The sequence below is a fragment of the Tiliqua scincoides genome, chromosome 4, assembly GCF_035046505.1.
Source record: "Tiliqua scincoides isolate rTilSci1 chromosome 4, rTilSci1.hap2, whole genome shotgun sequence".
Lineage (NCBI taxonomy): Eukaryota > Metazoa > Chordata > Lepidosauria > Squamata > Scincidae > Tiliqua > Tiliqua scincoides.
The window spans coordinates 17,166,502-17,181,193 of record NC_089824.1 but is presented as its reverse complement, the minus strand read 5'-3'; the positions used below and the strand labels follow the sequence as shown (position 1 = coordinate 17,181,193).

General features: G+C 44.5%; 1 protein-coding gene across 1 annotated transcript; it reads right to left on the bottom strand.

The window, feature by feature from the left end:
- Positions 1-390: 390 nt before the first annotated feature.
- On the bottom strand, positions 391-14,443 carry SLC30A8 (solute carrier family 30 member 8). Its single transcript, XM_066623324.1, has 7 exons — positions 14,245-14,443; positions 10,526-10,672; positions 6,219-6,372; positions 4,245-4,437; positions 2,244-2,349; positions 1,066-1,200; positions 391-536 (listed from the first exon to the last, which is right to left on the bottom strand). Exons 1-7 carry the CDS (start codon positions 14,441-14,443, stop codon positions 391-393), a joined length of 1,080 nt encoding a protein of 359 aa, XP_066479421.1.
- Positions 14,444-14,692: the final 249 nt, after the last annotated feature.

Here is a 14,692-nt window from a genome sequence, read left to right as displayed (position 1 = left end):
ATAAACTTTGAAAATGGGAAAAGGCAATCCACAGGTTTGAGTCAACCATGTCTCCCCTTTCCCCCCTTTTAAATGAGGATCTACTGCATATGCCAGGTACTGAGAAGCAAGACATCATTCTCTGAAGTAGTGCTGCTGTTATTGCCTGGAAACAACATTTTCCAAGCAATCAAATTGCAGGCTTTTTTGGTAAGGTATTTGCTGTGGGAGCATATGGAGGCAGACAATGTAGACTTCCTGGAATTATACATTTTTAAAAGGGTTTTCATATGTGTTTTCTGGGCAGGGGTGAGAAGGTATAAGAGCTAAGCTATCAAACAGGACTTGGAACCAGCAAAGATCTAATTGTCAGCCCACCAAAGGATGGGTTTTTAGTACAACCTGATAACCTCAGTCTCTTGGGTCTTGACAGAAGACACAGTTTGGTTTCTGGTCTGCTTCAGGTTCTATCTGAAGGGTGACTGTGTGGAAACCATAAATATCAAACAGAGCTGCAGTGATGTCTTTCAAGGTTTGCTGCTTGTCCACGGTATCCACTGTAGGTGATGAACACAAAGGAATTAATGGTTGCAGTGCACATTTGCATTATTTTCTATGCAATTATAGTTTGATGTATAATGAAAATTTGTTTTTGTTTGCAAAAACTAATGACTTCCAGGTAGAATTTTGCTTTTCAGGTATATGCCACTGTTACTTTTTCCAGGTCTGTATTATACGTAGTTCTCCATATTGCAAATCAGAGTACTGAGGCTCAGAGAACAATGACTTGCGTAAGACCTCTGGGTGAGGCCACCTCTTGGCTAGGGAAGATTTGAACCAACAACTCCCAGCTCACAGTCTATGTCACAGCATGACACAAGTTCTCAGAAGTGACTCCCATTGATTTCATGGGACTTACTTCCAGCAAATATTACGCTTTGAATTGCCATCAGTGCCAGTAAGATTTTTTTGTTGTTGCATCTCCTTTTCAAATAAACAAGCAAATGAGCATAATCTCATATATAATGCTTTCACAAGAAGTTGTCTGAATGTGGACTGATTCTCTTTTTACAGAGATGTACTGACCTGTGACAATGTGAGCTGATATAACATGCTGGGTCATCGTTAAAGACCAAAGATGTAGGTTGTGGACATTCTTCACTTTGTCCATTACTAGAATTCTCTCTTTCACTGAGTCATAGCTAAATCCCTTTGGTGTCCCTATAGAAAAGGGGAGGGGGATGCCTTTAAATAAATCCCTTACAGTTAAATAGTTATCTGTACCCATATTAATAGATTTGAGTTGTCTCTGAGCTGGTTCACATACTTACTTGGCCCTACTATCCTCTTCCCATAGTGTAAAAATTGGTGCCTGCACCTCCAGCCACCATGTACAAAATTGGCCCTATATACGTATAGGCATATGATACATATATGGTCAGAAGCCTATATGTGTATAGGGCCAATTTTCCCATCCCAAAAATGGAGGAGGATTTATGCAATTTAACCATGTAAATGGATCTCCAAGAACACTCAATTCACATAGTATATTTTCTTGCTTTAACCAAGCAAATTCCTTGCTGAAGAATGTGACTGCAAGCAACCAGCCTGCACTCTAGAGAGAGACTGACTGAATGTTAACAGGAAGTTCCTGTTAATGTTTGGTTAGTCTCCTTCTAGAGCAGTTGTGGCCAAACGCGCCACCGCTGTGCAATGGAAAAGTGGTCCCTGTTTGGACCGCATCTTTCCGTTCCACCCAGGTGCTACATGTAGTCCTCCATGATCAGGGACAGGGATGCTCTGGGTAGTCATGTCTGCAGCCCAGTGTCCCAGAAGGTCACACCACAGGACATCCCTGCAGATGTGACTGCCCAGAATGGCCCTGTTCATGGAGGACTACACGTGGCACCTGGGTGGAACAGTAAGATTGGGTGGTTCCTGGGTGGAACAGTAAGATCCACTCACCAGGCAGACGGATTCATTGGAACTCTGGTTCCAGCCCCCTGGTCAGGGTTCCAGCAGCCCTGCTCTGCAGTGCAGGCTGCTTGCCTGCAGCTTTAGTTCAGCAAGGAAGTTACAAAGTAACTTCCTTTGTTACTTACTTTGTTAAAGCAAACAACACCTGTGCCTCTAGCACGACTACACAAAAACTAAGGTAGTTTAATGGGTGCATGGGGGGGCATATCCCCCCATTCACAGATATGGAGGGGGTTCCTGTAGTTAAACTTCAGAGAAAGATTTGCTCTAAATACAAGACATCTTACCTTCCATTAACACCTGAAAAATATCCCGTAAAATAGTGATGGTGGTCCCCAGAACATATATGGCAAACACAAATGTGCAGATTGGATCAGCCATTTTGTATTCTGGCTAGAGAAAAGGACAAACATTGTTCAAACATTGTTTCGGTTACAAGTTCTAGTTTTTGAAAATTGTTTGTCCTAACCCAAAATGAACTGTACAGTACTTGTCAACCCAGTTGTTACCCCAGTTTTTTAAGAGGGTAAACCAAATTTAACAAAGGCTCACTAAGCTGGAACCCGCATTCTAGGGCTGTTTGTAGTTAGTCTGTGGAACTCCTTGCCATAGGATGTGGTGATGGCATCTGGCCTAATTTCCTTTAAAAGGTGATTGGACAAATTTTTGGAGGAAAAGTCCATCCTGGGTTACAAGCCATGATGTGTATGTGCAACCTCCTGATTTTAGAAGTGGGTTACCTCAGAATGCCAGATGCAAGGGAAGGCACCAGGAAGCAAGTCTGTTATTGTGCGCTCCCTGAGGCAGCTGGTGGGCCACTGTGAGATGCAGGAAGCTGGACTAGGTGGGCCTATGGCCTCATTCAGCAGGACTGTTCTTATGTTCTTATGCCAATGTTCCATCTGCTTTCCCCTCTGTCCTCAGTAGTGGTGGTAGGTATTTCAAGGATGTGATAACCTAGTTTAACATGAGATGCTTGCATACACACAACAATCACAATAGGAACAACAACCCTGAGTGAATCCTGTGAATAAAGTGCAGTTTTTATAGGACAGGCTGTGGGAAAGGAGACCATCCACTTTGCCTCATATAGTAAGACACACCTATGGCACTCTTTATTAAACTAAGATGCTTCATCCCATCGACTCTGCATTCGTAGTCATCAGCTGACTTGGCAGGCAGGTCAACTAGGGTAGAGCACATGGGCAGGAGGCCAGCTTCACCAGCCAGTGGACTCATAGTTGACTAAAGCAGTCTAACACACTGCCTCTCACTTGAAAGGCAATCTACAGGAAACAATGTGGCATACACCCTATGTGTTCCTGGCAATTTTCACACTTGAATCAAATTACAAGGAGGAAGAAAGGATATTTTTGGTCATCAGATGGGTAAGGTTGAATATTGGCTCAGCTGCTCTTTATTTATGGGCTGCCCTTGGCCCATGAGTGATGCCAAGCCTGGACTTGTCATTAAACAGAGATGGTCACCTCCCAGCACAAAGCAAGCACTTCAGGCAGCAGATTTTTCCAAGTACCCCTAAACCCCTAGTTATCAATTGCTCATATGTGTAAACTGTCTCTTAGTCAAGCCTCTGGAAGGAGGAAAGGAAAAGTAGTTCACAAAATAACATGTGGAGTGGGAGCAGAGGTGTAACAAGGGCAGAGCATGAGGAGTACCTGCCCCCAGCACTATGCTAAGGGGGCGCACAAACCCATCCAAAGAGGTGGCACTGGCGACAGCAGTGACCCCCCCAGTCCAGCTGCCTTGAACCTCATTGAACCTCTAAAGGAGAAGGGGCGGGGCACTGAAACAGGAGGAGGAAGTGCTGGCGGAGATGGTGACACTGTGATCTGGACACCCTCTCCATTCTTTGGAGGCTCAACGAGAGCTTCCAAAGGAGAAGAAATGAAGGAGATAGCCACATTGCGGGGTTGCTGCCACCGCCTGTGCTTCCCTCTAGGAATCAAACACAGAAGTGACATCATGATGTCGTGATGTCATCGCCTCACACTCCACTGCCTCCAGTGATGGCTCTGGGCCGGAGCCTTATGCTTATTAAAGGAGGAAAAAAGGAAAAAGAAAAGTTCAAAGAAGGAAAGGGGGAGTGAAGAGAAATCTTTCTTCCAAAGTTAATGTTTACAAAAAGCAGAATCTGTCATGCTTTCAACAGCCCCTTTAATTGTGAGAAGTGGAACCGTCATCACCTGAGGACAGGGGCACTGTATACAATGCATCTATCGAAAAAGTGGCATCCTTAATTGCTATGAAGGTGAGTAAGTACAACTGACCTTAAAGAATATTATGAGCGCACTAATGAGCACACTAATGCTCGGAGACAGATCGCCAACGGCATGGACAAAAGCTGCTCTGACGCCGGTGTTGGCTGAGGTTAGTTTGGGTTCAAGACCTGAGCTTTGATCAGTGGTGGGCTGGGTGCGGTGAAACTTTCCAGATCCTGCCTGGTGCAGCGTCAGAATTAATCTGCATGAAACACAACAGCAAGATCATCCATCTCTCACTCCTTTGCTTTTCCAGAAAATTATTGACATAGCTGGTAAAATCATGTTGTAATAGCACTTGCTTGATACTTCAGGGGATGCGGCTGTAGGTCAGTGCCAGAAGGTCCACTCCTGTCCAACTTTCCAGTGCTGATGGGGGTGTTAATAGAAGGGGCTACATCTCTCTCACTTGCTGCCCTCCCTCAGCTCTCTCTCCTTTTCCATGACACCCAGGGATGCATTGAGGCTGCATCGGTGCTGGAAAATTGGATAGGATTGGGCTCTCAGGCAATGGGATGGCTCTGATTACCCCTTTGGTTTAACCTCCATCATCATCCACAACTGTAGTTGATCTTAAGTAGATGCAACTGAATTAATTCAATGCTACCCTTATCTTTCCTTCCTCTCTCTTCCCTGTTGCCTTATCCATATCCAATTTTACAAATTTATACAAACTTATACAAATTTAAACTGTAAGCTCCTTTAGACAGAGACCTGTCCCTTCTTTTTTTACATATGAAACTCTGTAAAGCACATTGTACATAAATGGTGTTACATAAATATTGCTTTTAGCACAACTATAATAATCAATATTATCTATATGTATTGATTATTATTTTTGTCCATCAGTCAACACTTAACAGCCCAATCCTATGGGCCAGTATTGCTGACGGAACTCGTGTTCCACTAGTGGCTACTGCTTTGTGACATGTCACAAAAGGCACACCAACAGTGCACAAAGGTGTGTGCTGCTTGCGAGCCAGCAGGAAGGCAGCAGCCATGCCATGCAAAGCGACAACCCCAGTGATGAAAGGAAGTCAGTGGGGAAGACAGGATGGGGAGGGAAGCACAGGGCAGCGATGGGTTGGGGGAAAGACAAAGGTATGGTGATGGATTAGCTCTGGAAAGATTTGGCGGCAGCAGTAGATGCTAAATCATAGCCCCCTTCCCAAACCCGATCCCGAGGCCTAGGTCCATGTTAACCTGCACCCGCGTTTTTACTAGTGCAGGTCTGTGCCGTGAAAATTTACACTTGGGTAAGGGAACAAATTTTCCCTTACCCAGAGGAGACCTTCTGGACTTCTCCCTCCCATAGGGTGCAGTGTGGACTGTTTTAGTATGCCTAAATCAACGGGGGGGGGGGGGGAGAGAAATGGGCCTTTAATCTGGTCTTCACTGGACACTGTCTTTTCCCCATTCCCCAACTTGGTGTTCTCAACTCTACCCTTCAAGCAAGTCTGTTTCTTTGCATCTCTTTAATGACCACTCTTTAACGACTCACATATCCAAAGCTGGCCCTATATTTGTAATGAATACAATGCTTGTTACAGCTGATTGTGTGGCATGGGGTATGCTCCATCTCATGGGTAGGTCTATGTCAGCATTTTTTCCTACTGACCTCATCATGCACATAAAATTAGCTGCAAGGTAGATCTTCCAAAGGTTATTTTGTCCTGTGGCCAGCTATAATTCATTTTCACATCCTAGCGCACTGGATTTGGGTCATATGAATTGGTTCTGAGTAACCATCCAATGTTTATAAAGTATAAACTCATTCTCAGCTTTCAGCCACTTATTTTATTTTATCAAGTTATTTCAGGACAGCTCCATTCCTTTGAGGCTATGCCCTGCCACTACAGAAGCATTCAGCACATAAGCACAAAAATCATTAGACAAATTATTTTAAAAGATCGTTGTTGATTGTAAACATCACATTTTTATTGACACAGCTTTTTTTTTTTTTAAGACTAAAGGGCAACTTACATGATGTTGGCTATTACTGCGCAGCCAGATGTAATGAGCATCACCATAGCATCAATTTCATATCGTGAATGCAGGAGCCTCATGATGGCTAAGTATGTCAACACTCCGGCCAACACCCAAATGATGATAATTGACAGGAAAGTTCCAAGAATTTCTAGCGGTTCAAATAATTGTTAGGTGTAACTCCCTAAAATATATAGTCATGTTAATGAAAAACTACTACTATTCCCTGAAACATGTAGATGTAAAAAGTACGTACACTATGGCAGCCGTTTTCAACCACCGTGCCATGGCACATTGGTGTGCCATGAATGGTCCACAGGAGTTTGGGGAGGGTCATTTATTAGTAGAGCCATCGGGGGATGTGAGCCCCCCCCCCCAAGCAGCGTCTTGTCAATTGTCAAAAAACTAATGGTGTGCCTTGACAATTTTAGTGCCTTGTCAGTGTGCCATGTGATGAAAATGATTGAAAATAGCTGCACTATGGACTTAAACTCATTAATGGTTTCATTAATGGAACTTGTTCTCTTTCTCTAGTAAGCCCTGGGAACTGTTAATACAACACAAGAATGGAACTCCTTAGGATTGCTGACACATTATGATGTACTGAAGTGGGGATAGCAGTCTCTACACGGGTAAACATTTCCATGTGAATAACTGTCTGGTTTAAAAACAATAACCTATGCATTCAGTACACAGGTTGTACCTGCATTCAATGGAATGAGTGAATAACTCGTTCTGACACCAGCAGGGCTTCCTGAGACTGCATTTAGAGTCTCAGGGAAAATAAAGGGCTCCAGAGGTCAAAATATTTGAGAACTGCTGTTCTAACAGAACATTCTCAGCACCGTCTCCAAATAACAAATTGCCATGTCAATCAAAATATACATTCCTGTATCAGATATAGGGCTCAATCCCATGCAACTTTCCAGTGCTGATGCAGCCCTGAGGTAAGGGAACAAACATTCTCTTACTTTGAAAAGATCTCCATGATTGTCCCATCACTGCAGGATGTAGCACATACCCTGTTGTCATGGCTGCAACAGCGCTGGAAAGTTGGGTAGGATCAGACCCTTAGACCAGTTCAATTGTCATGACTCCCTCCAGGCTTCTTTGGGGAAAGCCATAACAATTGAACTGGTCTATTGATACAGGGTGTTAACGAAGATCACAGTGTCACAGGGGTGAGTACCGCAGCCCATTCGTAGAGGTGTTTGAAAATAGTGTTATTTATTTTACTCAGAAGTAAGCCTGTTCTGTTCAGTAAGACATAGGCTGGAAACCTGTCTTACTCACTGGAAACAAACATCCCTACTCATTAGTCATGGAAGTTAGCTATATTGCTCATAGCTGCTAACTCTAGGATGAGGCTACAATCCATTCACCCCAATAACATTCCAGATCTCCAAGAGGCAGCAGGTTCGAGTAAGGCCTGGGAGATGCAAATTTCTGGAACTATCTCCCAGAATTGTTCACCTGTGTGAATGTACAGAGGGCCCCCTTTAACTGCAGATTTGGTACCTGCAGATTTCATCCAACGAAGATGCTGACAGACCCACACTGGAGGGCCTTGCGTGACCTCCCAGACGTGATGGGAAGTGCCTTCCCATTGCATCCAGGAGGTGTTCTGAGACACGGGGAAGGCTGCACACTGCCTTCTCAGATTCCATTATTGGCAAATATTGGGATCTGAGGGGAGTCCAGGAACTGATTCGCCACTGATACTGAGGGCCAACTGCATATTTTTCATAACATGGCAAAATAGAACTTTTGGGTTGGGCAATTTGCATCAGGAAATGGTATGGGGAAATGGTTAAATTCTTGCTCCCCGTTGACCTAATATGGACCACCCCATTCCTGTGACTGCTGTTTGCAAAAGTTTAAGGCGAGCAAAGATGCATTCTCGCATCTCCATTGTCTCATCTAGTTTGGAGCTTGTTTGTACATTTTGATTTAAAGAGAATGATCTAACTATTGGTTCTGTTTCCAAAACAAGAAGCATCCAAGATGATGTAAAACAATTTTAAAAAAACCAAATGCATATTAACATATGCAAAACAAAAAGAATGACAGTCCCAGTCAAATGCTTTGGGGCTCCTTTGATCTTAATTGGAAGGTTAAGCACATACTGAACAATTGTTCATTCAAGGAAGTCCAAAGTGCTTAATAATTTTGGCTGGATCATGCCTGGATTAAATACCACATAGCAATTTAATTCCAGAAGAGATGCTTCTAATTCAGCTTGTTCCAAAACTCATTATTGAAATAACAATAGCAACATAATATGGAACAGTTTGGGTAACACAGGCCAGTTATTGTTTTCCAGGAAGATCACATGTATTTATTTTATTTAAAAAATCCTGCTTTTCCCCAAAGAAGGTCCAAAGTGCTCACAGCAATGTTGTGACATACTGCCCACTTCCTTGAGTGGAGAAAACTCCAAGAGACAGCACTGCCTGGGTGTGACATCCATTGAAGAAGAGATCTCAGAAAGCTTTAGGTAAGGGCTTGGCAACCTTCAGTCCATGGGCTGGGTTCAGCCCACCACCCAAAGTCATCTGGCCTGTGAAGAGCTCAGCTTTGGAGGCAAAGTCTCCTGCCCAATTTACTGCATGCTGGACAGTGCACGCAGAGCCACCTCCTCAGGCTTGTGGAGTCTCTGCGAGCCTGGGCAGACTACTCTGCCATGCCCTGTCTAGCATGCAGCAAATTGGGGCAGATGGCTCACTTCCCAAGCCAAGGTCCACGCAGCCGCTTCTGGGAGCTCAGCAACCTGGATCTTTGGTAATGACACGATGATGTCATCCCTAAACATCCAGTCCCTTTGCCTGAAAAGGTTGCCAACCCCTGCTTTAGATGTCTTTGTAAAATTTGGTTTAAATGCCAACATACAAGTAGAGCATAAGGAGAATTAATGTGCACTCTCACCAGACAACACGGAGGAAGCGGAAACTTTTTCCTTGGCTAAATGTTCTTAAAGGAGCTTTTATTTTAGTATAACTCCAGCAGCCAAGGAGAGTGGCTGCTCTCAGCCAATTGCTTCTGAGCAGCACCACTGGGGGTGGGACTTTAAACTTTTGAGCTGAGGACAGCTTGTGACGTTGATGGAACCAAGGTGGCTGTCCTGTGAGGTGCTGGGCAGCTACTTTGGTGGGGATGCAGGATCAAGGGAGGGGGAGAGGGGAATCAGCAAAATCTGGAAATAGCCCTCCAGCTTGGCATGTGAGGGATGGGGATCTTTTCTCTTGTTTTTCCCTTGTTTGCATGTTTTTAAAGGGACATTTACATCACTTCCAGGAAAAAAAAAGTAATTTCTGGTTCTGATTTGGTCATCTGCACCTTTTGCAACCATGGAGATTTGGGGAAACAAACCCCCACTGATAACGAGGCATGACCTGTAAAGCTTTACTGACACACTGGATGTCTCCAGTGCACTCCCCTTCAAAGGAAGCAGGAACCTAGTTTAGATCATGGAACCTCACCACTCTGATAAGTTGGGCATGAGAATGGAACCATATACAGTCAGTTCTCGTTATCTGCTAGGGTTTGGTTCCTGGAAGACCTAGTGGATACCGAATGAGCGGATACCAAATCATTGAGCCTATGGGGAAAATGGGGTTAGGTTTCAGGGGATTCTTTTTACCATACACTATATGAACTTTATGAACCTGAATCTTAACTTAAAGTCTGTGGGGCTGGGTGATAGCAAGGGCTCCTCTGCGTCTCCAACATCTGGTGCTCTCTCCGTTATGTTGGATATCCCATGAGACCCATTAAAGGTTGTGGCAAGGGTGATGACTATTCCTTGACTTGTTGAAGGTTACTGGCCAAACAATGAGGCCTCAGACCAACAGTGGGAAGGGGGCTGCTTCACCTGTCCTCCTCCTCCACCTGTCTCTTGACACCTTCCCTTGGCTTGTCCCAGCCCCACAGCAGCCCTGAGGTAGCCTTCCAGAGACTTCTCATCATCAGCCTCTCATCATAGCCAGGGTTGTGAAAGTTCAGCTGGAGTCCCCGAGATGGTGCCCAAGATGGTCAGGCAGGTCTGGAAGTGGACACAGATGCTCCAATACCAATGCCCGTTTGATGTGGCAGCAGCACAGTATTAACAGATAACAAGAACAGAGTTGCAAAAAATAAGAGGTGGGAGGCAATTCTGCCCTACCCCATAGATAAGCAAATTTGCAAATAGCAAATTCAAAGCTAAAGAGAACTGACTGTACTAATCTCAACTGCCCATTCATTAGCCTTATGAATAAGAACAGTTCCTAATTTGCCTGGTCCTCTTGCACCATAAGTTGGTATACCTGCTCTGTGCCATCCATATGTTAATCTCTTGCTGGGTGATTTTGATGACAGCCATAGAGAAAAGATGCTGATCAGGAAACTCATCAAGTCAACCAAAACATGAGCTGCATCCATGAACACGGCGAGACTTCCTGCAATTTGGCCCCCTGGGTCAAAGGAACCACAATAGTCACTCAATCTGCGCACAGGGCATGGAGTGATAGTCATCTTCCCATTGCTTGAAACCTACATGTATCTACCCAGAGGTGGTAATTAACTTTGCAGCATCCATGTTTTTCAGGTATATTCCAAAAGTCCACTTGGATATCATACTCAATGCCTTTCCTGTATATGATGCTTGCGTCTGGACTTTGTATATCATATCTGAGGCCAGTGTTCTTTTCACCTGTGACAGTAGGCTCTATATTCATATTCCGGAGTTGGACATATTTTGCATATGTACACACACATAGAGAACATACCATATTTTGTGCCCCAAATGCACAATTTGTGATTGTTATACTTATTGGCAAAATTTTACTTACCCTTCACAATTTGTTGTTCAAATATTTATGTTTTTATTATACATTTTTACTTACCTCCTCTGCTACTCCCTGGTCTCCAATGGGCTTACAACCCAATCCTAAGCATGACTACTCAGAGGTAAGTCCCATTGTGTTCAATGAGATTTACTTCCAATAAAGTGCGGATAGGATTCAGCCTTTAGTCAGATCTATGCCAGCTATTTTGCTGGCCTAAATCTGTTTTTTTTTCTGTAATTTGCTGACCTAAATCTAGATCCAATGGGGGAGTGTCGGGCCAGGGGTTCTAGATCTTGTGGATGCCACTTCTGCAGAGATCCACCTTTGACCTTTCCCCAACCTGCCTCAATCTGCCCCCACCACCACCACCACCTTACCTGCTCTGGCAGACGGTCTGTTGCCTATTGCTGCCAGCGCTGGACTTACCCATTGTCAAAGCAGCTTGGTTGATGGCCACCCGCAAGATCTACCATCACACTGAGAGGATCATATTGGGCCATTGAGGCAGTATACATCAGATTCCTAAGCAGATTTCCATCTAGCCACCCATCAGGCATTGATCTGCTTAGCTTTAGCAATGCTATGTTTTCAAACCACTGGGGAGCTTTCAGACCACTGGGGAATTGGAGAATCTATTCTAGCAGAGACTAGTGGGGTGATGGGGCTTCAGTCATCCATGCTCTGCAAAATCCTTTTGTAGAACTTGAAACATTTGTTAAGAAATGGCATGGTGTGGGAAAATGAAATGAAGGCAGGAAGTTAGCATTAACTTAGCCAGAAATGGGAGGAGGAGAGGCAGGTAACCAGGTTATGACTGACATGGAATTTGAACAAGGCTATTTCCTTCCTTAAGTTCATGCGCCTGAACTTCTTACATTACATTGGCAGCAAGGAATACATGGCTGTGTGACTCCTTCCTGCACTGCTGGGATAACTGGAGAAATTCTGGGTCATGTGGGAAGCAAAGGCCACATTGACACCCACTGTGTAACACAAAGGGGTGGAGCTTAGTCATTAAAGTACACTATATTCCTTGCATTTGTCCATAAGAGCGATGAAAAAGATAACTAGTTCTCTCACTGCTCTCAAAAGGAATTCTTGTAGAATCGAAACCCTAATGCTTTATAATGATGCTCCTGAGAAATGGCTCTGTGCTGTGGCATAGCTAGAGGGGGTGCAGAGCACTAAGTCTTGCAGGGGCCTCACTGCAACGTGCAAGGAACCACTCTTCCTCTCCTATGGAGCTATTCCAGGTGGTGTGGGAGCAAAACAGAGGCATATGCATTTTGCTCGCACTCCCTGGAATGGCTCTGAAGAGGAGGGGCCCCTTGAACACTGTGGCGAGGTTCCCTGCAAACCTTTGTGCTTTGCACCCCCTCTAGCTACGCTACTGCTCTTGTGAGTAAGCATTTCTCACAGTGACAGTTTATTGCTTTGAATACTAATACAGCAGTAGGAACTGCTAGTCGCTTGGTGGTCAATCTTCCAACAAACACTAGTCTGATTTATAAAAAATTAATATATGATTCACAACTGCAATAATTTCCAGGGACTGGCACCTGTAGCCAGAGTAATTGATTGGCTTATCAGAGCTAAAAGATCTCCCACAAAAGAGCTCTCAAACGTGCTACTTTAGCTGTCACTGTAGAAATTAAAATGATTTATAAAGCAATGATCTTTCTAAAAAACAGACCATTATTTTGTTAACACATCATCAGTCCATCCAAAATACTTGTTTATTTCCCAAATAAGGCTGGGATTTATTTCCTATTTCTCAATTTAATGTTGCTGTTCATAGGAGTTTGTTAAAGTTGCACAGTTCCCAGTAAAGACTGCAAGCAACAATATTCACAAGGTACATTCATTCTGTACCAAATTAATTGAGTGCATATCTGCACAACAGTCTTAAGGCCCTGTCTAGGGCCTACGGCAACGCGTTGCCATGTGTGGTGCATTTTGGGCCATTGGAGCAAGTGGCTGTAGGCTCCATACATGCACCACCCGCTCACTCAGCTTGCACTGGAGTAGGTAAGGTTACGGCAGGGGAGGTATGTTGGAGAATCAGGGCAGGTAGCAGTATGAGCCAGGGGAGATTCGTGGGTGGGAGGGAGGGGATCTCAGTGACAGTGGTGCATGCTAAGATCCAATTCCCTTTTTCCTGGACTGGCACCCCGCCCCCCCGGCTTCTCACATGTATGCCAGGGCACAGTTCGAAGACCAATTGATGGCCAGGCAGCTTATAGGAAGGTTACTAAAAATGATTTTTACTTACTTGTCCTGGGCTGTCTGGTTGACCCCTGCCCCCCCCCCAAGCATACTCTCTGCTGGCGCTGCTATATCATGCAGACTGTCAGGGGATAGAATTGGGCTTTCCAACTGGCAGGATTCAAGACTGTCCAACACCTAAGTCAGGGCACCAACTGACACCTCCTTGACCTTGTAGAATGCCTGGTGGTGGCAGTGCAAGTGGGTCAAGCAATACCTAGTGGGCACCTGAGGCAACTACCTCAGTCCATTAGATGCCAGGAAACAGACTTGGTGTCACTGGCGTACCTGGAGGGAATCAGGGAGACAAATGCCCCAGGTACCACCCAGTGGGGGGCAGAACCATGATCCCCTCCCCTGCAGCCATTCCCCCCCCCTTAAGACCCCTTTATAGGGCCTTAAGGCCTTCTGATGCCTCCGGAAGGCCTAAAAACATCACTTCTGGTCTTCAACAAAAAACAGAAGTGACTTTTTTTTAGGCTTTCTGGAGGCCTCAATAGGCCTAGTGGGGGCCAGGGAGGTGGCACAATGTGTCTGGCCCTCAGAAGGCAAAAATAGTCATTTATGGCTTTTTTCTGAAAACCAAAAGTGACGTTTTTAGGCCTGGGGCGGCATTTTACGGTCCTGGCCTCAGGCATCACAGGGGCCAGGATTGCTATTGCTTGGTGTAGCCTCTGATTTTGAATGTGCAAACGAAATAAAAGGTTATTATCTCAGGATAAATTAAGAACCTGAAAGCAGAATGGTGGACTACATCAGTTTTGTCCTAGTCAAGCAACTTTCTTATGATCATATTAAAAAGTTCAGAAGAGCAACTAAATGTAACCGATATCTTGATGACAAAACTCTACATGATGTATATGTGTGTTTATATGTCTCAAGTATAGTTTAACACAGGAGCACCCCAACAGAAAGACGTTGTGAACTCTCACCTATGATTTCAGCTATCACAAAGATGAGGCAGATAACCAACGCTGCACAGAGTTTGTACTTGGCTTGATGTTGCTCTCTCTTTCTGTGCTCATGGGCCTTTGAGTGGTTATGGCAGTGGTGTGCTAAGATGGATGATCCAGGAACTGCTGGTTCCTCATGGTGATCCTCTTTGTTTGAATTACTCTGGAGTAAATCCATGCTATGTGTTGGAGAAGAACAGAAAGCTTAAATTAATATGAGTTCTTTGTAGGTAAAGTTTGTGCATGTGTGACCTAAAATCATCCAAGAAAAATCTAAATTCTGAAAGCTGGATATGTGATGAGACCAGTATTCCCTGTTAGGGGTCTGCACCACAGTGTGAACCCGTTAGTTTGCTGTGCAGAGGGGCAGGTCATCTTCCAACATTCAATGATGATGTCATATGTCATCGTCCACTGCTGCAATGGA